This window comes from Equus przewalskii, chromosome 10 (genome assembly GCF_037783145.1).
Source record: "Equus przewalskii isolate Varuska chromosome 10, EquPr2, whole genome shotgun sequence".
NCBI lineage: Eukaryota > Metazoa > Chordata > Mammalia > Perissodactyla > Equidae > Equus > Equus przewalskii.
In genome coordinates, this window is record NC_091840.1 from 35,858,759 (window position 1) to 35,882,773 (window position 24,015).

Here is a 24,015-nt window from a genome sequence, read left to right on the forward strand (position 1 = left end):
AATCAAGGGTTGTCTGATAAGTAATTACTCAGCATGTAGACCTGGGATCAAATGGCTGTGCTGAGAGCTAACCACATTGCAGTCTGTGTAAGTGCATGTTCCTTACCTGGTTTCCAGCAGTAAAGTTACTATGGCCTTACAGTTTACTGCTTTCGCAAGCTCTAAGTACTGAAGAAGGAGAGAGATTCCGCCAGGAGTAGCATTTGGTTGCCATTTAGAAGGCTGAGTTGATAGTTCAATAAACACATGTGCCTAGAGCTTTGTGTCTGCATGTTGGTAATACTTGGTGGGCAGCAGACAAGCAGTGGGACAGTCAATACTTCTGTGCAATGGGGATGGGAGGGAATTTTATGGGCTTTCTACCACTTAATCAGATTTCAAGTGGGCAACAGCAGAAGCTTGGTGAGATTTAATTTTTCTAGTTGGTGTCATTTCCGTGATCCACTCCGAGTTGTGTTTTCAAATGTAAGTGTTGTATAGGGATTGGGGCAGAGGTAAAATGAGTCATAATTCCTCTCTGACCCTTGTGGAATCCATAAAAAATGACTGAGGGCCTCCCACAGCCTTTAGCTCTGAACCCAGTCCCCTCTCCACTACCTGTTGCAGTTAAATTTTCTCTGGAGATCCCTAAAACCAAGCGCTGGTTTTGTTTAAATCTTTGCCCTTGAGGCCAAACAGATGAGTGCTTGTTGAATGAGTAAACCAGTCACATTTACTGCTTGTTCCATTGCTTGCAGTGGAGGGATACCAGTAGTTGTGCGGAGATGTTTTTACTTTGAAAGGACGGCTATATTAAGAATTCAGAAGTGACGCGATTTTCAGCGCTTTGATGGAATATCCTAAGTGGTCAGAGAGCACAGTGAGCTTTTCTCTAAACAAACCAACAGCCAAAGAGGCAAAGGAAAATGGAGCGAAGGCAGTTTAGAAACATCCCCTGGTCTGAAACTGGACTGCTTCCGGTCCAAACCATGCTTTTTTCTCAGTATACTCATCTACAAAATGAAGATGTTAATAGGTACTATTTCATAGGGCTGTTGTACATTTTAATTAATATATTTAAAGTGCTTGAAAGTGCCTGTCACAGAAAGTGCTCGATAAATGCTAGCTGTTGCTTTAATCTTTGGTATACATCGTGGGAGTGGGAGTGTCTGGGACAGCTGGAGAATGTAGGCCGTTAGGGATACAATCCCCGAATAGACGTGTACTTGGGGCGTTTCCTTGGTTAGTAAGGCCGAGTGACCAGGTAGGGTTGAGAGTCCCTCCCAAGGTAACCCAGCGCAGATGGCAGAGACAGCCTTTTCTGGGCTGAATCCTTCCCATCAGCCATCTCTGCAGGTTTAGGAGGGCGTTGGAGTCATCTTAAGTGCCCTTAATTTTCTCTTCCTGGCCTTAGGGGTCAGGAACAGTGAAGGGAGAATGAGCAAGAGGCGAGAATACGGGAGTCCTCGGGCCTGGAGCAAGCCCCTACTCAACCTCAGCTTCCCTGCCCCAACGGGAAGAGCTTACTGGTGAGCAGGACAAACCCCCAAAACCCTGCCGCGCCGGGCCACGAACCGCAGCGTTTCCTCTCGCCAGGGGCGGGGCGGGACCGGAAGGGGCGGGGCCGTACCGCGCCGGGAGCGCGTGGGGCGGGGCGGCCAGGCCGCGGCCGTCCTCCCGCGGGATGTGGCCGACCGCCGAGGAGAGGGGGGTGGAGCCCGGGCCCCAGGCCCGCCAGGATGGAGGCGGGTCCAGGCGCAGCTCTGACGCGGGCAGGTCGGCGGCAGCTGCCGCGGCGGTGACAAGAGAGCGGCCGAGCCCCTACGACCCGGGGCGGGGTTCCGCGACCCAAGTGCCCGGCTCGCGGAGTGAGGTGGGCGGGCGGCTCGGGACCATGGCCAGGGCCGGCATGGAGCGGTGGCGTGACCGGCTGGCACTGGTAACCGGAGCCTCGGGGGGCATTGGCGCGGCCGTAGCCCGGGCCCTGGTCCAGCAGGGACTTAAGGTGGTGGGTTGCGCCCGCACCGTGGGCAACATCGAGGTAAGGCCCGGCCGGGGAGCGGGTCGCTCTGGGGGGCGTCGTTTCCTCCGGGGTAGGGCTCCGAGTGGGGGAGGGGGAGTGGCCAAAACCAGGCTGTGACGCTGCCTGCACTTGCCTGCCACTCCAGGGCCATTTGCTGCGGGCTCGGGCAGGAGGGATGGATGTCTAGTAGGGCAGGCCTCTACCTTCGTCGTTTTAAGGACCCTTTTCTCTTGACAGCCGCTACTCCAGTGTACCAAAGCTGACTCTCCGGCATCTTTCTCCCTCTCCCCTCCCTGCCTGCCCAGGATATTGGGCTGAGGGAAGGGGAAACCGGAGGTCAGGGGCTAGCTAGGCAGCTAGGGAGAGGGAAAGACAGCTTTCTGGTCTCAGAGGCTAAGTTGGCTACTAGATTGCTTCCTCTGGTCCCTAGACCTACCCCACAAAGCTAAGCAAAGTGGTTGGCCAGCCAGATGAGCAGGAACTAGAGAATTTGATCATGATCATTTTTCATCTGGGACTGAGGGTGGGGTTGGGTTGGGAGTGGAGCTTTTCTGAAGAGGCTCAGCCCCTTCTCCCTCCCCCAAATCTGAGGGTTAACCCCTGCCCAATGGATAGAAGGGACGAATGAGATATTCATAGGTAGACCTTTCTCCAATTTCACTACCCTAGGTGGAACTGAGGAGGACATTGAGCATGTGAGCCCTGAGGGGACAAAGCAAAGTGGGAGTGGAACTCTTGTTTTTTTCTTGGGGTTGGGAGCCCCCATTGTTGTGAGCAACAGGAGCTCAGAGAAAAATGAAGTTGGCCACGTTGGAGCAGGGAGGAAGAAGAGGAGAAATTTCCATCATAGGTCGTCTTTGGATTTGCCCCTGGCAAGATGACTCTCAGGGTTTGGGCCAGTGCTTAGCTGCAGGGCTTTATCTCCTCCCTTGCTCAAAGTCCCCAGGCAGGGCAAGGGTAAGGAGGCCTTGGGTGGGGACAGAGGGAGAAGGTGTACAGGAAGGAGGACTGTCCCCTCCCCTGCTGCTGACCAAAGGTACACTTTATAGCCTCCTAGATAGTCCCAAGGTCACCTGGCTACACCATTGCCCCACTCTGCCCCTCCCTTTCTCCTCTTCGGAGGAGCTCAGGGCCCAGTCCCAACCTTGGAGCCTACAGGATCAGGCTGGGGATTAGACCACCGGCTTTCCTAATTCTAAAGCCACTCTTCCCGTCTCTTCCTACTTCCCTAACCCAAACTAGCCAGGAAAGGGGGTCCCTGAGTCGCAAGGGGATCCCCAGGCTGATTACCCAGCCCCAGGATGACTCCTTTAATGAGGGCAGAATGCCTGTGCTGTGAGGAGACTGACCTGATTTCGGGTCATTTCTGAGGATAGGTGAGGACAGGTGGGCAATGAGGAGGCAGTGACAGGGAGAAATCTATTCTCAGTGCCTCCATTCTGGCTTTCCTGTGGGGGCTTTGAATCTGGAGGAGGAAAGGAGAGGTTGCATGCCAGGGGAGGGGAGGATTCCAGGCCTCCTTGCCCACAGTCTGCTTTGATTAATTGATTGATTGATTGATATTAAAACAGAGTTTGAGTTCTGGCTTCCTAGAGGAAGATGCCCTATTTCCTTAGGTGGTCATGAGTAGGTGAAATTGGCTGAAGGGGGGCTTCTGAGTCCCAGAGGACTATACCTTTTGACAGAAAGTCAAAGCAGAAAGGAATTTTCTACGTCACCTGATCCAGCCCTTTATTCCCAGCTTGGTTTGAGGGGAGGAAGGGGCTCCAGGCCAGGGCAGCTGGTCAAGGTGGCCTTCCTCTAGGGCACCCCACACGCCTGACCCTCTCCCTCCCATACGTGTACACAGCCACCTTCACAAGGCTCAGGTGCCCAGTCACTGGCCTCCAAGGCCACACAGCCTGTTTTCTTCCAGCTTCTGAATGTCAGTTTCCCTCAAAACCATCCCTCAGTGGCTCTCCCTTCTCAGGGCCCCTCTCCTTTCTCTCTCAGGGCCCCTCAGTGTGTTGAGGACCCTGGCAATGCACAGGGGGTGTCTAGTGTCACCTGCCACCTGACCTGCCTCATAGTCTCCAGGGAAACCTTGTGGGGGAGGGTGGTGCACCATGGGACAGAGAGAAAGAATCTCTCCTGACTTCCTGACCCTTCCTATAGGTAGGATGAGGGGAGAGTGGCAGTTGGGCTGGATTGAAAAGTATGTGTGAGAACTCCAAGCCAACTGGCTGCAGTTTGTGGAGGGAGGGTGACACTTCAGATATAAACCCTTTCTGGGAGAGACTGGATGAGGCGATGGGAGAGAAGAGAATCAAGGCCCTGGCGTAACCAGCTCAGTGACTCTTGGCACGGGTGGAAGAGGTGGGGTGAGAGGTGTGTCTCACCTGTGAACGCGGAGGTGTTCCTGTTGGTGGAGAGGCAGAAAAGAGGTATCACTCCATTCCCAGGACCCTGGCCCCCTTCTCTGGCCCCTCAGAGCCCCAGCTCTTCCCCCCTCTTAGAACTAAAGACTCGAATTTATCCCTGAGGATCCTCCACTGATGATTTCACCTTTCCCCTCCCTCACTCAGGGAGTACTCTCATCCCCTGGACTTTGACCAAAGAGGACAAGCTTTGGGGATGGGCAGTCCCAACATCTATGTGGCTGAAAGGTGGCCACCAAGGAGAGAGTTGTATGAGTGGTGACAGCGGAGGGAGGTTGTCTCTGGGTGCGGTGGTGTGGGAGTGAGCAGCTCACCCCAGTTAGACCCCTGTTGGGTTTCATAGGAGCTGGCTGCCGAATGTAAGAGTGCAGGCTACCCCGGGACTTTGATCCCCTACAAATGTGACCTGTCAAGTGAGGAGGACATCCTCTCCATGTTCTCGGCTGTCCGCTCTCAGTACAGCGGTGTGGACATCTGCATCAACAACGCTGGCTTGGCCCGGGCCGACACCCTGCTCTCAGGCAGCACCAGCGGTTGGAAGGACATGTTCAATGTAAGGGCTGCAGGCCTGGAGTGGAGGGCTGGGAGGAGAGGATGGAGCCAGAGGTCTGTGGACCAGAGGGCTGTTCGGGACAGGATGTCTAGCAAGAGGGAGCTTTGGGTTCCTACACTGGGCACCTTGACTCTCTCCTCGCTTCTCTCCCTACCAGAATGGCCATGTCTTTTCTGTTCTTTCTTTTGAGCCCGTGGGGCCAGTTCTTAGGCTGATTTCCTTCTGTTGGAAGAAAGATTGGCAGGGGAGAGAACTGCTGTTTATTAAATGTCCCCCATGTGTCAGCACCGTGCTGAGTGCTTGGGAACATGGTCTTATGGGAAGAAAAGAGACAGGAGATGGTGTTCTCACCGAGCCCTGCCCCATAACTCTGTGGCTTCAGGCAGGTAGTTACCCTCTCTGAACTTCAGTCTTGTCACATTTAATTGGCATGAATACACCTATACCATCAATATCTGGGGTCACAAACTCCAATGTCCCCTTGGACCAAGTAGGTACATAAATAAGTGAGGCAGGTCAGGAGGGATCTGCAGTAAGTGGGAGAGCTCACGGCCACATACAGGGGTGGCCACTGCTGAAGTACAGCATTATTGCTACTGGAAAGTGTGGACTCAGTGTGGCCAGATCTTATGATTTCTTTGAGAGGAGTGGGGAGCCTGGATTTTTGTGTGACACCCCACCCCTCCTATTCACTAAACCTCAGCTCCACGAGGGCAAGGATTTTTGTCTGTTTTATTCTCTGGTGTAGCCTCAGCCTGTAAACACTCAATAGATACTTGTTGAATGAATGAAACCTTCCAATACATGTTGGAAATGAATTTAAAATGCTTTAAAACTATGTAGGGACCGAATACAGCCTTCAAGACATGGGTTTTCAACTTCTGGACTGTATTATGGGGCAATATTAGGGTATGAAAGTATCCTGAGAAGTTGAAAGCAGTGTGTAAACGGGATGCACTGCGTCTCTTCCCCCACGATCCTTTTCACATCTGCTAACAATAGAGTTAGCACCTAACAGACACTTGGGCCTAGAAATGAACAGTGAGCAGTGAAACAGTGAGCAGTGAAAATGAAGCACTGCCCCTGCCCTCAGAGAGCCTTCTGGGAGGTCTGAGTGTGGTCTTCACCTGCAGTAAGTGGGTCTCTAAACCTGGACCTCAACTTGCTCATCTGTAAAATGAGGGACATAGATTAAATCCCCAAGGCCCCTTTCAGCATGAACATTATGTAATTCTATTAGGCTCATCTTATGAAGCATCTTCTCTGCTCTCACCCCTGACCCCCACACCTAGGACATTTGCTCCCCTGGCCTCAGGGCATCTGTTTCTCCTACTCCCTCCATCCTCAGGAGCTGACTTCTCTGCCCTACAAACCCATATGGCTAAGAGGACCAGAAACAGGGCTGGAAACCCCCGGTGTCCTTCTGCTGTGAATGCTGAGGCAGGTCCACACCGAGGGTGTTCTGTCCTGATGCCTGGCTCTGACACCTGATAAAGAGAAACATCTAGTCTCTCTGCTGGTCCCCTCTCTTCCCCAGAGGAGAGACATGAGGACCTGCTGAAAGCTTTATCTCGGCTTGTCCTCATGGGTGAGGCTAAGGGGTGGGGCTGGGCAGGAGCTTTGGAGCAGAGGTACTTCTTCAGGCCTCTGTTTCATAAAGGGTAGGGATCTGGGGTCACCTCTGCCAGAGCAAGTAGGAGTAGGCAAGGCCAAGGAAGGCAGGAAGCTCCCCCATGTGCTAGGGAGGTCCCTGCCATCCTGACAAGTTACCCCACCCTCTAAAGAGTCTCTGGGCCTAGTCTTTTAGCTGGAACGGAAAGGCATGGAAGAAAGGAGAGTCAGGCTGGGTTTTCACCTGTGGTCTCAAGGGAGGGGACAGGAAAGGAGCAGAGAGTAGCTGGGTAAGGTGGGAGAGGCTAGGGTCTATGCTTGAGGAAAGATTTTTAAAGCCATTTGAGGGAGGATTTTAGGCTGTTTAGGAGACAGCAGGGCCAAGGATGCTGTCTCAGAGAATAGAAGACTAGGGTATTTGGGGAAGAAAAGGAGATGTTCCCTAAGGCAGAGGTTCTACTGTTTGCAGAGGAGACGCCAAAGACAGGGAGTCTCCTGGGTCATGGGTGGGTTTGGGGGGTTTCCACTCCTGTTTGCAGGAACTGGGGGGATCACCCAGGGTGAGGAGCTGCCTCTGCTGTCCCCTGGGGCTGGTGGCTTTAGGGGAAGGGGCGCCTAAGGCAAGATGCCCTGGGCCCATCATTGGTCTCTGATAGGACCTGGACACTGTTTTGGAATGCCACCCCCTGGGGGGTGCTCTGTGGCTCCATCACCTGCTCAGATGAGCCCAAGCTGAAGACACCCCATTGCCCTCCCTGGCCTGCAGGTGAACGTGCTGGCCCTCAGCATCTGCACACGGGAAGCCTACCAGTCCATGAAGGAGCGGAAAGTGGATGACGGGCACATCATTAACATCAACAGGTGGGGCGGGTGGCTGAGGGCTGGAGCGCAGATCACCACTCACCCTCCAAGCTAGGTGGCCGGCTGCAGCTTATTTGACCTCTTTGGACCTCAGTTTCCTTGGTGGTAAAATAGGGGTTTAATACCCAGTTAACACCAGATGGCATGATTATGGTGAGGGAAGGACAATGTATGTCAAGTGCCGGTCTCTGATTGGCTGGAATGGGTAGCTCAGCTCCTCTTCTTTGCAGCTGAAGCTGGGGGCTCTCCTGGGACTGAGGTTCTCCATTCCTCAGGCCCTGGAGTGAACGCCACCTCGTGGGACAAAGACTACATAGTATCACTGGGGAGTCCCCAATCTGAGGGGGAAGACATGGCCTCTGCCCCCAGAGATCTCCCATTAAACTATATCAGTGAACATGCGATGAAATGGAGAGATTTTGGATAGCCTGCATGACCAGGAGAGTGGATTCTGTCGTCAGCAAAGGGAGGACTTAGGAAGAATAGGGCTTTCAAGAGCTGCTTGAACAACAGAAGCTAGATTAGTGGGCCATGAGGGGGGCCTCTACAGGCCCCCTTGAGAAGGCTTCCCTGCAGCATCTAGATGGTGGGGTGACCACACAGCAGGGGGCACTGCTGGTCTCTTGGGAGCCTCACTCTCTCTTCTTTCTCCTTTTCTCCCTCTACCCAGCATGTCTGGCCACCGAGTGGTACCCCAGTCCATGACCCATTTCTATAGTGCCACCAAGTATGCCGTCACTGCACTGACAGAGGGACTGAGGCAAGAGCTTCGGGAGGCCCAGACCCACATCCGAGCCACGGTGAGGGTGTGGCCTGGCCCTGGTGGGGATGGGGTAGGCACAGGCCCTCCCCCTGGCACACACATTCTGCCCAGGGAGCCCATGGCCAGGGTGTGCTGCTTAGAACTCCTGGGAGTATACTGAACATAGAACTCCTGGGCTCTGACGCTACTTGCCTGGACCTGCTCAGTACTTGAGTTTCCTCATTTCACTGACTTTCACGTGGGAAGAGGCTGACCTCAAGGGAGCATGGTGGGGTGAGACTGAGGGAAGGCAAAGGATTGTGGGAAACCAGGTACACAATGACTGGAACGCAGGACTCCAGGCTCTTACCTTGAAGGCTGCATGACCTTGGACAACTCACTTAACCTCTCCAAGCCTCAGTCTTCTCATTTGTAAAATGGAGATGGTGATACCCATCTGGCTTTGAGGTTTTAAGGGACACCATTTGGTAAAACATTTGCCTGGCATATCATAAGGGCTCTGTAGATGGTGTGTCTCACTGTGATAATCACCAGTGGCAGCTTTGGAGGGAGTAGGTGGCTGCTGGACATTGGGCAGCCGTCACTGTGAACATGGGGCCCTCTGGCCTCCATCTTTTCCCTCCCGCCTCACCAAGGCCTGGCCTGTGATTGGGGCAGGGGTGGGGCAAAGCTCCGCCCCTGAGCAGGCCCTCTCTGTTGGCCCAGTGCATTTCTCCAGGATTGGTGGAGACACAGTTCGCCTTCAAACTCCACGACAAGGACCCTGAGAAAGCAGCTGCCACCTATGAGCACATAAAGGTGGGGCCTCCCTCTGGGCCCAGTGAAGCCACTCACTCCCTAAGTGAGAGAGAACCCTGGCCTCAGACCCTTCTAGCCAGCCCATCACCTTTCCTGGAGGGTCGGGGTGGGGTTGTGGATGCTAGAGAGGACCTCAGTGGTAGGAGGGAACTCGGGTCCATGCTGTCCTCATCTCCACCCCATTCCCCCGGTGCTCTCAGTGTCTCAAGCCTGAGGATGTGGCCGAGGCTGTCATCTATGTCCTCAGCACCGCCCCCCATGTCCAGGTGAGTCTGGCTTTGGTTGTCCATCCCCTGGAGGAGCCCAGCCATCCCCAGAGGAGGAGAGCAGGGAGGCCCTAAGGGGGTGGGGCAAGTGTCCTGGCTGCCTCAAGCCTTGTGCCTTCTGCAGATTGGAGACATCCAGATGAGGCCCACGGAGCAGGTGACCTAGTTTCCTGTGGGGAGCTCCTCCTTCCCTCCCTGCCCCTCACAGCTTGGCTCCTGCCTCTGGATTTTAAGTGTTGATTTCTGGACCCCTGGATTCCACTTCCTTTCTCCGCCCCCACTAGGGGCTAGAAAAATCTTTTGAGGTTTTTATATAATCTTGTCAAATTGTTTCCACTGCAAATGTGAAAAATGGGCTAGGGAGAGGGGGTGGTGCCCTTGATTGTTTTACCTGTTGACTCGTTCTTGATCCCCTTCTTGGGCTCCTTGGCCTTTCTTTGTTTGTTGTCCTTGGTCTCTTCCCTTTGACCTGGGGGAAGGACTATGGCCAAAAGGGGGTGTTCCCCCCATCTGCTTGCACCCCAGCCCCTGTCCCTCAGGGATGAGGTGGCAGAGAGAAGCTCTCGCCTTCTATCTGACTGATTATCCAGGGCTCCAGCCTTCCTCCTCTCCCTGCCCCACTGCCTGCCTGCCATCCCAGTTCTCCAGCCCAATCCTGGCTTCTCGACCCCCTGTGGGGTCATCACTCCACTTTGACAATGACAGCAGAATACCAGGGCCTGCCTCCCAAGTGGATTTCAGTATGATAATTAAAAGAGAAAAATCGCAACGACCTACCTTGGCTTCTGGAGTCTTTCACTTCTTCCTCTTCTCTGTGATCAGGGGTGGTTGTGTCTCAGAATTTCTTCCAGGTGAGTGGGAAAGTGGGTGGATTTGGGGCATCTCTCTTGGATTGTGGATTACTTTAGGGAGCAGGCGTGGGTTTGGGTTGGGTCTTGAAAATGGGTAGGAGTTTGCCAGCCAGAAAAGAAGACAACAGGGTGTGCATGGCTGAGAGGCCGGAAAGAGCATGCAGTGTTGTGGGAACAGCACAGAACTTAGTGCAGGAGTGAGATGGGGCTGAAAAGGTGGCTCCTGCCTGGATCAGTGGGGGTCTGAGTGCTGAGCAAGGAGTCTGGCCATTACCTGTGCCAAGGGCATCTGCTGGTTTGTCAGCAGGTGCGGGACAGGCAGAGAGCTGTCACTTAGAGGATCAGCCGCCACAGGATAGGAAGTTATTACTGGGGTCTTTCTGACTGGTGCTGAGGGTTTGACAAGGCAGTGCAGGTGCAGAGAAGGGGCTGGATGCAGAAGCTTCTGAGGAAAATCACCAGCACCTGGTCGTGGACTGGATGTGGGGAGGGAAACATGACTGGCCTGGTCGAACACCTCGCGTTAAAATATCCTTTGCTGGTGTCTGGTGAATGCGGTCCTCCAGCGTTCTGGTACCTGGAAGAGCGCAGAATGAAGCCCATAGTAGGGTCGCTCAGCTGCGAGGACCGCCTCCCGCTGGCCGCGACGCCGAGGTCATTGCTCAGCCAGCCCTGCAGGCGGCGCTGTAGGGATAGCCTAGCGGCCGCGCAGGCACATTGTGTCGCCGGCGGGGGGCGGGGCCGCCCGAACCCGGAAGTGGGGCAGCCCACGTGGGGGCCGGGCACGGGTAGGTCATGGTTCTGCTACCCGGTTCTAGGCAATCTTCGAGCGGGCAGTTCGGGCCGTTTGTTCCTCTGCCTGAGGGGACGGGGTGGGGGCAGCGGTCGGGTCCCCTTCACCCGTGTTGGGGACCTGGGGACGGGCCCCAGCGGAGTGCCCGCTCCTGAGGACGCAGCAGGGGGCACTGACCATGGCGCTGCTCTGGACCTGGCGTTGCTCCGGTCGCCTCCTCACGCGTCATTTCTCCGGAGCGGCGCGGCGTGGGGTGCGGCCTGGCGGGGAGGAGCTAAGCCGCCTGCGACTGGATGACCTGGCGCCGACCGTGCGGTCCGAGACGGGACTGGAGCTTCTGTTTGGCCTGTCCCCTTGTCTCCTGGCTCTGCAGGCCGCCCGCCGCCGCGTGGCCCGGCTCCTGCTCCAGGCCGGCAGATCCGGGCTGCAGGGGGAGCGGGCCGAGCTGCTCCGGGCGGCCGAGGCGCAGGACATCCCAGTTCTTCGGCCTAGACGGAAGCAGCTGGACGCCCTGTGCCACTACCAGGTCCACCAGGGCGTCTGCATGGAGGTGAGTCCGCTGCGGCCCCTGCCCTGGACTGAGAGCCGTGAGGCGAGGCCGGGCGACGACCCCCAGCAGTTGTGGCTCATCCTCGAGGGGCTCCAGGATCCCCGGAATCTTGGGGCGGTGCTGCGCTCTGCTTACTTCCTCGGAGTGGATAAAGTCATCACCAGCCGGAGAAACAGGCACGGACGTCCCTTATTCCCCATGTGCCCCAATTTGGAGGCGTAGCCGAGTTTCTAAGCACCTTGACCCTTGAGTGATCTCTCAGCCAGGTCTCCCCATCACCAGAATTCTCACCCCTAACCCTTGGGGGCTGGGGGAGGGCAGGGCATCGGCCTTGAGATTACCCGGCCTTATGTGGGGTATGGGGAAATTTGCAGCTGCCCGCTCACTCCAGTGGTCAGCAAGGCCAGCGCCGGGGCTGTGGAGGTGATGGACGTGTTTTCCACTGATGACCTGGCCGGGTTTTTACAGGTAATGGTGGGGTTGGGGGCGGGGAGAGGGTAAAGGAGCAGAAATGAGCCAAGCTCAGCCTCTCCAAGGGCACCCAGCTATCAGCTGATGGGAGAAGGGGTCGTGTTGGCAACTCTCCCTACGTCCTTCTAAATCCCTTTGAGAAAGGAAGGAGCTCGCAGTTTATAAAACCACAAGTACAGCAGAATCTGAAGTTAGGGACTTCCTAGCATCATTCCCTTTACTGCAGTCCTTCCCCAGGTATACCTCTGGCCCTTCTGCGAGTCTACCTCAGTCCCTGCTAAATAGGTCTTCAGTAAATGTTGTTCAGCTGTGAGGAGCTGGGGGCCAGGAGTCCTGGGTTCCTCCAGTAGGTTTCCTCCAGAAAGGCTCTTTGAAGAAGGACTAGTCTATGCCTTTCTCCTTTTCCCTTGTACAAAAAACCAAACCAAACCAAACCATCACCACCACCACCACCAACAACAACAAAAAACTTGGATGCTTAGGAAGGGGCAAACCTAAGGAAAGCAAGTCCTTTCCTGGTCCGTGCTTGTCTTCGGCTGTGCTTCCCCTGCTGAACGCTAGGGGGCAGTATTGTCCTGCATTTGGCAGCTCCCCTGACCATCCCCCAGGTCTCCCAGTCTCAGTCTTTGGATCTCTTTTCTCTATGTATTCATTTCCTGTTGGTCTCATCCAGTCTCATGGCATTAAATGCCGTCTATATGTGAATGCCTCCGAAACGTATATTCCAGCCTGGATCTTGCTCCTAAACCCCAGATTCACATATCTAGTCACCTACTCACCAGCTCTTTTTTGCTGTCTAAGGGGCATTTCAAATCTAACATTTCTGAAGCCAAGGATCTGTCCCTTCTGCAGACTTACCCAGCTTGATCGATAGCAACTCTGTCGCTTCAGTTTAGGGCAAAAACCGTGGCATCATCCTTGATTCTTCCTGTTCTCATGACCGCATGTCCCACCCATCAGCAAATCTTTCTGGTTTTACCTTGAAGTTATTTCCATATTTTCATCGTTTGTCATCATGTCCACTGCTACCGTTCTGGTCCAAGCCCCCATTCTCTCTTGCCTGGATTGTTGCAGAAGCCTCCTAACTGGTTTCCTTGCTTCTGCCATCAGCTCTCAACACAGCAGGCAGAGTGATTCTGTTGAAACGTAAGTCAGACTATTTCACTTCTCTGCTCAAAACCTTTCAAAGCCTTTGCATCTCACTCAGAGTAAAAACTAAAGTCCTTCCAGTGGCCTTTGAGGTCCCACCTTAAGTCTTCCCTTGTTCCCTCTCCAGTCTCTGTGGCTCCCTTCCCACTGCCACTTTGCTGCTCCACTGTTCCTCACACATGCCTGGTAAGCACCTGCCTGTCGGCTTTTGCACTTACTGATCTCTGCCTAGAATATTCTTCCCCCAGATGTCTACATGATACTCCCTTAGGTCCTTCAGGTCACTTCAGTGAGGCCTTCCCCGACCACCCTTCCTCGAGGCTGGGATTTTGGCCTGTTTTGCTCACTGCCCTTTCCCCAGTGCCTGGAACAGAGCCTGCCCATTCCAGGTGCTTAATAACTATTGACCGAGTTGACTGGATCAGCAAGGGAATAAATACACACTGGCAGGGCTGGACTCCTCCTCGGCTGGGGCTCTGACGAGGGTTTTGTAAGCTAGCATGTGATTTTTTCTTCCCACTTTCAGGTCAAAGCCCGGCAGGGCTGGCTCGTGGCTGGCACAGTGGGCTGCCCAGGGCCTGAGACTTCCCTGTCCTCTGAGATGCCTATCACTAGTTGCTTGGAGTTCGTCTGGGACCAGCCTACTCTCCTAGTGCTGGGTAGGTAGATGGCCCTGCTTTTCCATGCTCAGACATGCATTTCCGGAGTGCTTGCATGTCTGGAGTGCCTGCACGTCTCGCTAGGCATCCCTAACCATCTGCCCCTGTGCCCCGCAGGGAACGAGGGCTCTGGTCTGTCCCAGGAGGTGCAGGCCTCCTGCCAGGTTCTCCTTACCATCTTGCCCGGCCGGCAGCTGCCTCCTGGGCTCGAGTCTTTGAATGTCTCCGTGGCTACAGGTGAGTCTACTCTCCCCTTCCTGCTCTCCCTCTGATCACACGTGCGGCTGTTTCCTGCTAACAAGTTTCTCAGTCTTTCTGTGTCTCAATTGCTTCATGGGCCAAATGAAAAAAATACATCCTTTTGAGGATGAAATGACGGAGTGTCTGCCACATGGTCCTTCCTCTTCCCCATCCTCTCTCTTCTCCTTGTCCTTCTGTCTGTCTGTGCAGGAATTCTTCTTCACTCCATCTGCAGTCAGAGGAAGGCTTTCCCTGCAGAGCAGAAGAGAGGGAAACTTCTCCAAGACCCTCAAGAACCCCCAGCCACGTCTGAAGGGCCCAGAGTGGCTCAGCAGCCAGGACTGTCCTCAGGGTCAGAAAAAGAGAGGCATGATGGAGGCTGATTTGGACTGTGTGAGGTGTGTGTGTGCTGGAGGGCACACATAGCCACATGCTCGAGTGTGCCGAGGTCTCCCGCCTGAGCATGCACCTGGACCCCTGTTGGCTAACCACTGTCTTGGGGGCAGGGAGTTTTGTAGTGGAGACCCCGGGGAGTTCCGTTTCCTGTTTTGGTTTTGGACTTGCACTGGAGAGGGCAGCTCATTCATTTCTAGGCTGTGCTGGGACCCAGGGTCTTTCTCCCCAGGCGCTGCCTGGAAGTCAAGGGGAAGGATAGACTCAGAAGGAAATCGGGCAGCCCAGTCTGTTCTTTTTGAATTCTCTTGTTCCTGTTCCTCTTGAACCAGTGTGAGAATGTAGAGGGAGGCCCGGGACCCTCTTATGGGCCACACAGGTGCAAATCCAGATTCAAGCTGTGCCCCACTGCAGACTTCATCTCTGTGCCTCAGGGCCCTTGTCCACACTTCCCTCAGAGGGCTGTTGTGAGGATCAAATAAAACATGGCTTGGTATCCAGCAGGCACTCAACCATGGGCCATTCTGTCCAATTCCTCCATTAGGTGGCAGCCTCGCTCTTTGGTCCACAGTCGCTTTGAAGCTCTGGCAGCCACCTGGGGAGATTCCTGGCTGTGGCCCCAGCAGAGGGAAGGGAAAGATTAGCAGACACTCCCCCAGCACTGGCTCTCCTGTCCCCCCACCGGTGGGTCATCAGTCAATCCAGCTCCGTGGAAGCAGCCGATGAACCAGAGCCCTGGCCTTTGAATCTGGGAGGGAGTGAGGACAGGGCTGCCGTTTATTGTAACCCAACAGCTTTGGTCCTCCTCCCCGAGGGCCCCGCAGATGGAGCAGAAGCCACTAGTGTAAATGGTTTAGAGCAGTCTTGGTGCATATGGGAACCACCTGGCAAACTTTAAAAGGCGGCTGACACTGGACCCACTCCCAGAGAGTCTGATGTAATTGGTCAGGCTGCAGCCTGGGCATCAAGGTTTTTACAGCCCCCTAGGTGGGTCTGATGTGCAGTGCAGGCTGAGAGCTGGAGTGGGGTTTCCCAGTCTCGGCGCTGTTGACGTTCTGGGTTGGAGAACTCTTTGTTCTGAGGGACTGTCTTGTGCATTGTAGGATGTTTAGCAGCATCCCTGGCCCTCTACCCACCAGATGCCAGTGGTAGCACCTCCCCCCACCCCCAGTTGTGACAACCAAAAATGTCTCCAGACATTGCTAAACGTCCCCTAGGGGAGAGAATTGCCCTTAGTTGAGAACCACTGCTCTGGAGCATGGAGCTGTAGGATAGCAGCTGTAAGTTCAAATCCTGACTGCTGTGTGACCCTGGGCAAGTTCCTCGCCTGCCTGAGCCTCAGTCCCTTCCTCAGTGAAGGGGATCATCCTACCTTCCTGGGTTGCTGGGAGGAGACAGGACAGTAGGAACTCAGTACCTCCCATGTCACAGGTGCTCAATAAGCAGGACCACTTTTTGTCTGTGGAATGGATTGATCTTGGACTTCTAATGGTGATGCCAATTTAGAAAGACATTTAAATTTGTTTAAAAAGGGCCTGGGGCCGGCCCGGTGATGCAGCAGTTAAGTTGGAACGTTCCACTTCCCAGCGGCCCGGGATTGCCCTGTTCGGATCCCTGGTGTGGACATGGCACCACTTGGCAAAAGCCATGCTGTAGTAGGTGTCCCATGTATAAAGTGGAGGAAGATGGGCATGGATGTTAGCTCAGGGCCAGTCTTCCTCGGCAAAAAGAGGAGGATTGGCAGTAGTTAGCTCAGGGCTAATCTTCCTCATTAAAAAAAATAAATAAATAAATAAAAAGGGCCTAAGGTTGCTTTAAAGTCAAAGTTTTTCTTAAGAAAGAGGAAGAAACCCCTTCATAAACTCTACTGATCACCACCCCATTGTTCCCCCTTAAGCTCTCTGTCCCTGACTGGCACACAGGCTGTGACCTCAGCTGGCACGTGTCAACCTTGGGCATGCTGCGCTGCCTCCCCCATCCCTGCTGTGCTCTTGGGCTAGAGCCCAGTGTGGTCTGTCACCTTGGCTGCACCTTAGACTCATGGGGTCGGGGCAGGGGATAGCTTTTAATATTCCAGGCGCCCAGAGGCACCAGACTTCTTAAATCCAAATCTCTGGGGAAGGAGCCAGGTCCGAGCTTTTCTTAGAGCTCCCCAATTGAGGCCAGTCTGCAGCCTGGTTCTAGGATCACTGGTCCTTGAGCCACCTGCTTGTGTCCAAGAAAATGCTTCCAAGTCATTCACACCTGAGCTTTTGAGCACAGCCCTGAAAGTTTGGGCCAGGTGACCTTTCATCTGTCCCTAAGGTTCTCCAGAAGATGCTGGTTCCACCCCAGCCTCTATGGCTTATTACCTGGATGGCTTCTCAGTGTCCTCATCTGTAAAATGCAGACAGTGCCATCACCACGTGCTCTAGCTACCTGCTCTCCCAACAGGGAAGTTGTAAAAATAAAATGAGGGTGTATCGGTGAAAAGTGCTCTGTAAATCAAAGGACTGTGCACCCCAGGACCAGAACACAAACCTGGATGTGATGGTTCAGTTTATGTTTCAACTTGACTGGGCCATGGAGTGGCAGGGTGTTTGGTCAAACATTCTGAGTATGTCTGTGTTTTGGGTCTTTTGGGGTGAGATTAACATTTAAATTGGTAGACTGTGTAAAGAGGATTGCCCTCCCTAATGTAAATGGGCCTCATTTAGTCAGTTGAAGGCCTGAATAGAACAAAAAGTCTGACCCTCCCCTGAGTAAGAGATTTCTTCCCGCCTTTTGGAATTGAGCATTGGCCGTTGCTGAGTCTCCAGCCTGCAGGCCTGTAAGTGGGAACCACATCAGTGGCTCTCCGGGGTCTGCAGCTTGCAGACTCACCCTGCAGAACTGGGAACATGCCAGCCTCCAGAATCGCATGAAACAATTCTCTATAGTAAGTAAGTAGGTAAGTATGTGTGTATATGTATGTATTTATATCTCCTATTGGTTCTATTTCTCTGGGAACCCAGACTAAAAGACTTGATGAAAATGAACTCAGGTGTCCTGGTGTTCCCTCCATGTGGGAGTATAGAATCAAGCTCTGTTTTCGAGGACCAAGTCCAGCATGGAACCTAGAAGTTGGGGTTGAGGGTGCTTGGGGTCCAGAGCACCCCTCCTGTCCATGGACTCCTCTGTGGTGTCTGGAACCTTATCTAGCCTGCATTGGGTGTGCTGTTCAGCTTTCTGGGTCCCTGTGGTCTGGGCCATCCAGATGGGCCACTGTCCTGGGCTAACAGCCAGGCGCAAGGGGCTCCCCTGCCTCACCCCCTGGGCAGCCGGCTGGCCAACCTCTAGGAGGACAGATTCACTTGAGCCAAAGGGCACTGAGGCCGTAATTACCTGCCATGCACCCATGGGTACGTAGTTATGTCATGCAAACCAGGCATTCCCAGGACAAAAGAGAAAGCACCGAGACCCTAAGGCCAAGCACGAGGTCTGGTTCTTGGAGTGGCCTCTGGGGTCTGACAGGCTGCTCAGCAAGTGTGGTTAAATACACAGCAGCTGGGGGAGCCCTGGGCCTGAAGCGGGGCCAGGTGGGTGTCCATCCCCCTGCAGGGACAGTGTTGGGATGAAGCCAGAGGAGACAACAGTGGTGGTTAAGAACACGACCCTGGCTGTTGAGCAGTGTCTGCTTCGACTTCCGCCTCTGCCTTGCTGGTGGTGTCCATGTGGACGTGTCCCTTACCTTTCCAGGCCTTAGTTTTCCTCAGCGATAAAGCGGGGCTAACAGTAGTGTTCACTTCAGAGGATCGCGGGGCAGGTTAAATGAGAGCATGCAGGTAAAGCCCTGAGCCGCCCGCCTGGAGGAGGGCGGCAGCTGGTCTTGCAGCACCTGAGGGCAGACCTAGAGGTCAGGGCATTGGGCTCTGCTCTCCTGCCAGCCTGGCCTCAGTTTCCCCTAGGCTCTAGGGCCCCTTTCAGCTGCAGTGATTTACCCCTGAGAACAGCAGAAGGAGTTGGGGAGGGGAGAGGGCTGAAATGACATTTGTAGGATTCTTTTCAGGGCTCCCCAGCCGGGAGAGGAAGGGTCTCAGAAGGTTGGTATTCCCAGAGTGGCAGAATTGTGGCCAGCACCCTACACCCCTCCAGGATTGGAATCTTTTTTTTTTTTTCGGCAGGAGGCTAATTTGCCAGCTTCTTCCCTCCGGCTGGGGTCTTAAACTAGACCCTCCTCTCCACTCCTGTGGGGCCAGGCACCCCAGGGAGCCCCACAGTTTGTAAATGTAATCAACCTTGAGGTCTCGGACTTCCACAGGTGCAATTAGCATGCCCATCTGCTAATCCCTGATTAATGATGTTTACAAACATGGGACTCCACTCGCAGAGCTGCTCAGCCCCTCCCTCCCTGACCAGGAGGCAGGGGGCTTTCTAGTACCCACCCCCCACTACTTCAGTCCTCCCCAGCCAACACCCCTCCCCGTCCCCTTCCTCAGAGCTGGAGGTCCCTCCTTGGAGCCCCCTGGCCCAGCTCTCTGCACCCATGTAGAAAGGAGACTCAGGGCACAATGAGACTACGAGGTTTGGTGGTGGGGCTGGGATCCTGCTCCTTTCTTCCCAGTTCTGGAACTTCTAGGACACCATGGGCATGCTGCCTTTATTCACCGCTCCAGCTCCAGCCCCAGGGCCACACACACACACGCCTCTCTTTGCAGAACTGTGGGCCGACCCCAAGTGCCCCAAGGGTTGGCCTCTCCAATCTGTCCCCTGATGGGAATGGTTCCACCCCACCCACCTTCCTGCTGAGGACCTTGGTGTGTCCATGTCAGAGGCACAGTAGCACAAGCATAAAGAACACAGACTTCTGAGTCTGAGTCAGACCCAGATCCAAATGTTGGCTCTACTTCAGGCCAGTCACTTAACCTGATTGAGCCTCAGTTTCTTCATCTGTGAAATGGACATAAGAATAGGAACCACCATATAGATGGTTGTGAGGATTAGTGATTGGATGTCTGAAAAGGACTTAGCACAGTTCCTGGGACACAGTAGGTGCTCAATAAATGTGAGCTGCTTATTGCAGTGAAAATAATAATAATGAAAGGAGGCATCTGAAGCTACACAGATGCCCAAGGACTTCCCCTTCTCCCCCACCCCCTCTCTTGGGAGAAGGGCAGGTCCCAGCTCATTACTGGTTGGGGCTAGGGTGGAGGTGTCAGATTGGAATCACTCCTGGGTCTGTTCACAGCTTCCCTGTTTCATTAACACCTCCCTGGTGGTCTTCAGCTCATCCTGCTGGGGGAGGTGCTCCAGAAAGTTCTAATTGCCTCCTACCCAGCCCAGAGCTCAAGGCTCCCCACTCCTAGGTCTGCTCAGATGCACACAGGGTTTTATGTGCAGAGAGGTGGCCACTGGCCAGGAGGTTCTCACTGTCCCCTCCCCCCAGTGTCCTGGAGGCCTGCTCAGGGGGCATAGCACCTGGGGCTGCCCCTTTCTTTACCCTCCCCATCAACCTCATCCGTAGGTGCTAGTCCCCTCATCCTCACTCCATCCCAACCTGGCCACCTCTTCCTTTTGAATCTCCCATGACGGCATGAACAGCATAGTCTGGCGTTCTAGTCCCGACCCACGTCTTCCTAGCTGGATGACTTAAGGCAAGCCGCTTATCCCCTAGGGCATTCGGTTGCCTCTTCTGTAAAATGGGGATCCCATACCTCAGCAGGGTAGCACGGTGCCCGGTAAGTTGTAAAGTCCATCGTGGCAGCCATTGTTATTATTTCACAGGCACATCTGCTCTCTGAATTATCTTTTTAACTCACAGGACCTTGTTTAGCTGACAAGGGTAGGTGGATGGGTAGGGGAGCAGGGCCAGAGCCCCAAGAACCATGAGCACGTTCAGAGAAGCAGGAAAGGGCGTGAGCTCTGTCCTAGTTAATTGTCCCAGTTTCTTGCCCAGACTGGGAAAAGGAGTGGGGCCAGTCACTGAATGAGGACCAAGAGATTTATACCTCACTCCGCGAAGGCTGCTTCTAAACAAGGTTCCCCTCCACTCCACTCCAAGAAAGATTCTTATGGAAATGCCTGTCCTTCGCCCCCGCAGTGCCCTCTGTCACAATACTCCATTTCAGAGGACACCCTTCACCAGCTGCGGTGGGCCAGGGAGGAGGGGCTGAACTTGGCCCCGTCTGCTTTCTCCTTCCACCTCTGAGCCCCCTCCCCCTCGGGCTCCCGGCTTTTTTGCTGAGGTTTGTGGGTGTCAGAAGGGAGACTCCAAGAAAAGTGGCACCTTTCATGGTTTATCTTCAACCTCAAAAAAATGTCAATGGGCTGAACAGTTTCCTTTAGGAAGAAGAAATCAAGACAGAAGTCAGCAAATGAGGGAGGAAGTAAGAGGGGAGGCTTGGTCTCTTCTTGCAAGTAGTCTTACGGGCCTCCCCCGCCCCCCCTACAACTGCCTCTTGGCCCTCACAGGCCTCTGCAGGCATGGAAGCCCCTCCCACTCTCCAGGAACCCCCATCCTGCTTTAGACCATCAGGGCAGGAGTGAGCTGGGCTCGTTTTATATTCCCAGGTCCCAGCACAGCGCCAGGCACCTCCTGGGTGTTTAAAAAGGATGAATGAACAAGTGATGGGTCCTGAGGTTGCAGACTAACTGCCTCTCCCTCTTCCCTATAGTGGGTTGTAGGGGCAAATCTCTCAGCACATTTCCTGCTGGCCCTGACCTTCCACTTTCAGAGGAGGCAAGACGCAAATGATCCCCCAGCCACAGCTGCTCTTGATTGTCTGAAACAAAGGAGTTAATCGAGGGCTGAGGGGGTGCTGTGTAGACCTCTCAGCCCTGCTGAGACCCATCTGCATCCAGACCTGCACAGATGCCCCTCCCATACCTGGAGCCGTGGATCAGGCACTGCAGGGTGCTGATCTTGTTTAAATCAGAGCCCCAAGACCCACACACATACTTACCACAGCCTCATGCGGTGGGCATGGGACCTGGAAGCTGTGTGCTTGGAGCAGGGTGGTGAGGATGATGACGGCACTAACATTTATCATGTACTTACCATGTGCTAATGATTTTACACGCCTTGTCTCATTTAATTCTTGTGATGCTTTGGGGTAAGCACTGTTACTACCTTTGGTTTAGAGATAGGAAACTGAGTCTCAGAGGGGTTGAGTAACTTGCCCAAGGTCATTCTGTGGCAATCGGAAGGGTTTGGGAAGGAGGGGAGGGAGCTGGGGTTGGAAGGAGAGAACTTCCAGCCCAAGCATCAGCCAGGAGGCCTGCTGCCGAGGAGGAAAGGCCAAATCTGCACACAGCCACCCTGCCCCCGACCCCCATCACACCAACCGCTCCCCCTCCACGCGCTGTGGAATATCCCCACCCGTCTCCCCACTCCCCCACTCCTGAACCATCTTGACAAGCTCCAAGTGGGGCATCCCAGTGAAGGGGGGGTGGGAGGTCCCTCCCCCTGCTCCCCACCCAGGCTGGGAGGTCAGAAGTGATAGCTCAGGGCTACTGTGGGATGCAGCAAAGGACTTTGAGTCCCAGAGACACACAGCCTTTGGTTTAAATCCTGATTCTGCTCCCAAATTTAAAGGCTGAGGCCTTGGTCCAGTTTCTTAAGCTCTCAGCTTTGTTACCTCCCTGTAAGATGGCACCAGTAACCACTTTCTCCCAGAATTATGCTGGGGCTTGAGAGAAGACGCCTTTGGCACGGGTTGGCCTTCAGGAACTCTTCCTTGCCTGCCTCTTCCTTCTCTCCTTCTTGGGGGCCTCCCTCTGTGTCTGCCTCTCTGCCCTTCGTAGCTTGGGGTCTGCCACCTCCTCTCCCTCTCAGCTCTGCCTCTGTTTTCTGATGATCTTCGTCCTGTCTGCCTCCCTGTTGCTGCTCCCTTTCTGGGGCTGTGTCTGATACCCTGGGGGCTGATCGATGGCAGCCGCTGGTTATTGATTGGGGTGAGCGTCCAAGTGTGGCTGCTGGAGGGGGGTATTGATGGACAGGATTGGTGCCCAGGCTGGATGGAGTGGCAGTTCGGGAGCCTGAGGCCGTAGGGGAAGAGTGGGAGTCCTTAAAGCTGCAGACCCCGCCACTAGGAAGTGAGTAGAGGGTGGGACAGAGGGTCTCTGAAACTCACGCTGTCATTTAGCAAGTATTTATTGAACACCTACTATGTGCCAGCTGGAGATGCAGCAGTGAGCAAGTCAGCAAACATCAGTAAGTAAAATTATATAGTGTTTTATGCAAGAAATGGAGTAGGGAAAGGGGGATGGAAGTGCAGGGGTTGGCAGAAGGTGCCATTTTAAATAGTGCAGTTAGGGATAGGCCTCAGGGAAAAGACCTATAAGCAGAGACCTGAAGAAAGTGAAGGAGAGAGCCATTTGGGAGCATTCTGGACCGCGGAAACTTCAAGTCAGTGCAAAGATCTGGCAGGGGCATGCTCCAGGCCAGCTTGGCTGGAGTGAGGTGAGGAATAAGGAAGGGCAGGGGATGGGTGGGAGGGGGAATGGGGTGGGGGCTGTGCTGGGAGTGGACGCTCAGTCCAGGGCTGACAGCTGCCCCGACTCCAATCCCAGAGACCTGAGCAGCTTCCACACCAGGGGAACTTCCAGAACATGGTTCTGCTGCTCCAAGTGTGCCTGCCATTTCACACCAACGGTGACCAAGTCCCAAGTCCTTCACCTGCTTTGTCAATGCGATAAGGCTCACAGCAACCCTGTGAGTTCAAATCTATCCTTCCCAGTTGTAGAGTTGGGGAGACTGAGGCACAGAGGCATTTGGCAACTTGCCCAGGTTGCGCAGCTAGGAAACAGCAGAGTTGGGCCTCAAACCCAGTTCTGTCTGACTCCAAAATTGTTTCTTTTTCCTTCTTTTTGGGTTACCACCTTAGCCATTTTAAGCGTATAGTTCGGTGGTTAAGTATATTCACCTTGTCGTGCAACAGATCTGCAGCTCTCTTCCATCCTATGGAACTGAAACTGTACCCATTAAACAACAACTCCCCGTTACTCTCCCCCAGTCCCTGACAGCCACCATTATATTTTCTGTTCCTGTGAATTTGACAACTTTAGATGCTCACGTAAGTAGAATCAAATAGCGTTTGTCTCTTTATGACCGGCCTATTTCATTTAGCATAATGTCTTCAAAGTTATGTCTTCATGTAGCATGTGACGAGATTTCCTTCCTTTTTAAGGCTGAATAATATTCCACGGTATGTATGCACCACGTTTTGTTTATCCACTCATCTGTTGATGGACACTTGGGTTGCTTCCGTCTCTTGGCACTTGTGAATAATCCTGCAATGAACATGGATGGGCAAATATCTCTTTGAGATCCTGTTTTCCATTCTTTTGGATATATGCCTAGAAGTGGGATTGCTGGATCATGTGGTGGTTCTATTTTTAATTTTGTGAGGAACCGCCATACTGTTTTCCATAGTGCACCAGTTTACAATCCCACCAGCAGTGCACAAGGGTTCCAGTTTCTCCACATCCCCACCAACACTTGTTATTTTCTGTTTTTTTGATAGTAGCCATCCTAATGGGTGCAAGGTGATATCTCATTGTGGGTTTGATTTGCGTTTCTCTAATGATTAGTGATCTTGAGCATCTTTTCATTTGTTTGTTTAAGTCCTTTTCCCAATTTTTAATTGGGTTATTTTGGTTGTTGAGTTGTGGGGATTCTT

At 53.8% G+C, this 24,015-nt stretch overlaps 2 protein-coding genes across 4 annotated transcripts in view; both read left to right on the forward strand.

Annotated features, from left to right (window-relative positions):
* Positions 1-1,610: 1,610 nt before the first annotated feature.
* DHRS11 (dehydrogenase/reductase 11) lies at positions 1,611-10,047 on the forward strand. The gene is made up of 7 exons (XM_008525510.2): positions 1,611-2,020; positions 4,763-4,972; positions 7,350-7,444; positions 8,115-8,244; positions 8,913-9,005; positions 9,206-9,271; positions 9,396-10,047. Exons 1-7 carry the CDS (start codon positions 1,664-1,666, stop codon positions 9,435-9,437), a joined length of 993 nt encoding a protein of 330 aa, XP_008523732.2. The 5' UTR covers positions 1,611-1,663; the 3' UTR covers positions 9,438-10,047.
* Positions 10,048-10,810: 763 nt separating this feature from the next.
* Positions 10,811-24,015, forward strand: part of MRM1 (mitochondrial rRNA methyltransferase 1) — a 30,939-nt gene continuing 17,734 nt past the window's right edge. For 2 of the 3 annotated variants that reach the window (XM_070562406.1, XM_070562407.1), the window contains exons 1-4: positions 10,866-11,641; positions 11,840-11,933; positions 13,612-13,744; positions 13,862-13,981. In XM_070562406.1, coding sequence (XP_070418507.1) covers positions 11,094-11,641; positions 11,840-11,933; positions 13,612-13,744; positions 13,862-13,981 — 895 coding nt within the window. In that variant the 5' untranslated portion in view covers positions 10,866-11,093. Of the gene's footprint in view, positions 11,642-11,839; positions 11,934-13,611; positions 13,745-13,861; positions 13,982-14,194; positions 16,180-24,015 lie in introns of those variants that run through there. The other variant, XM_008525511.2, reaches the window with a different exon arrangement.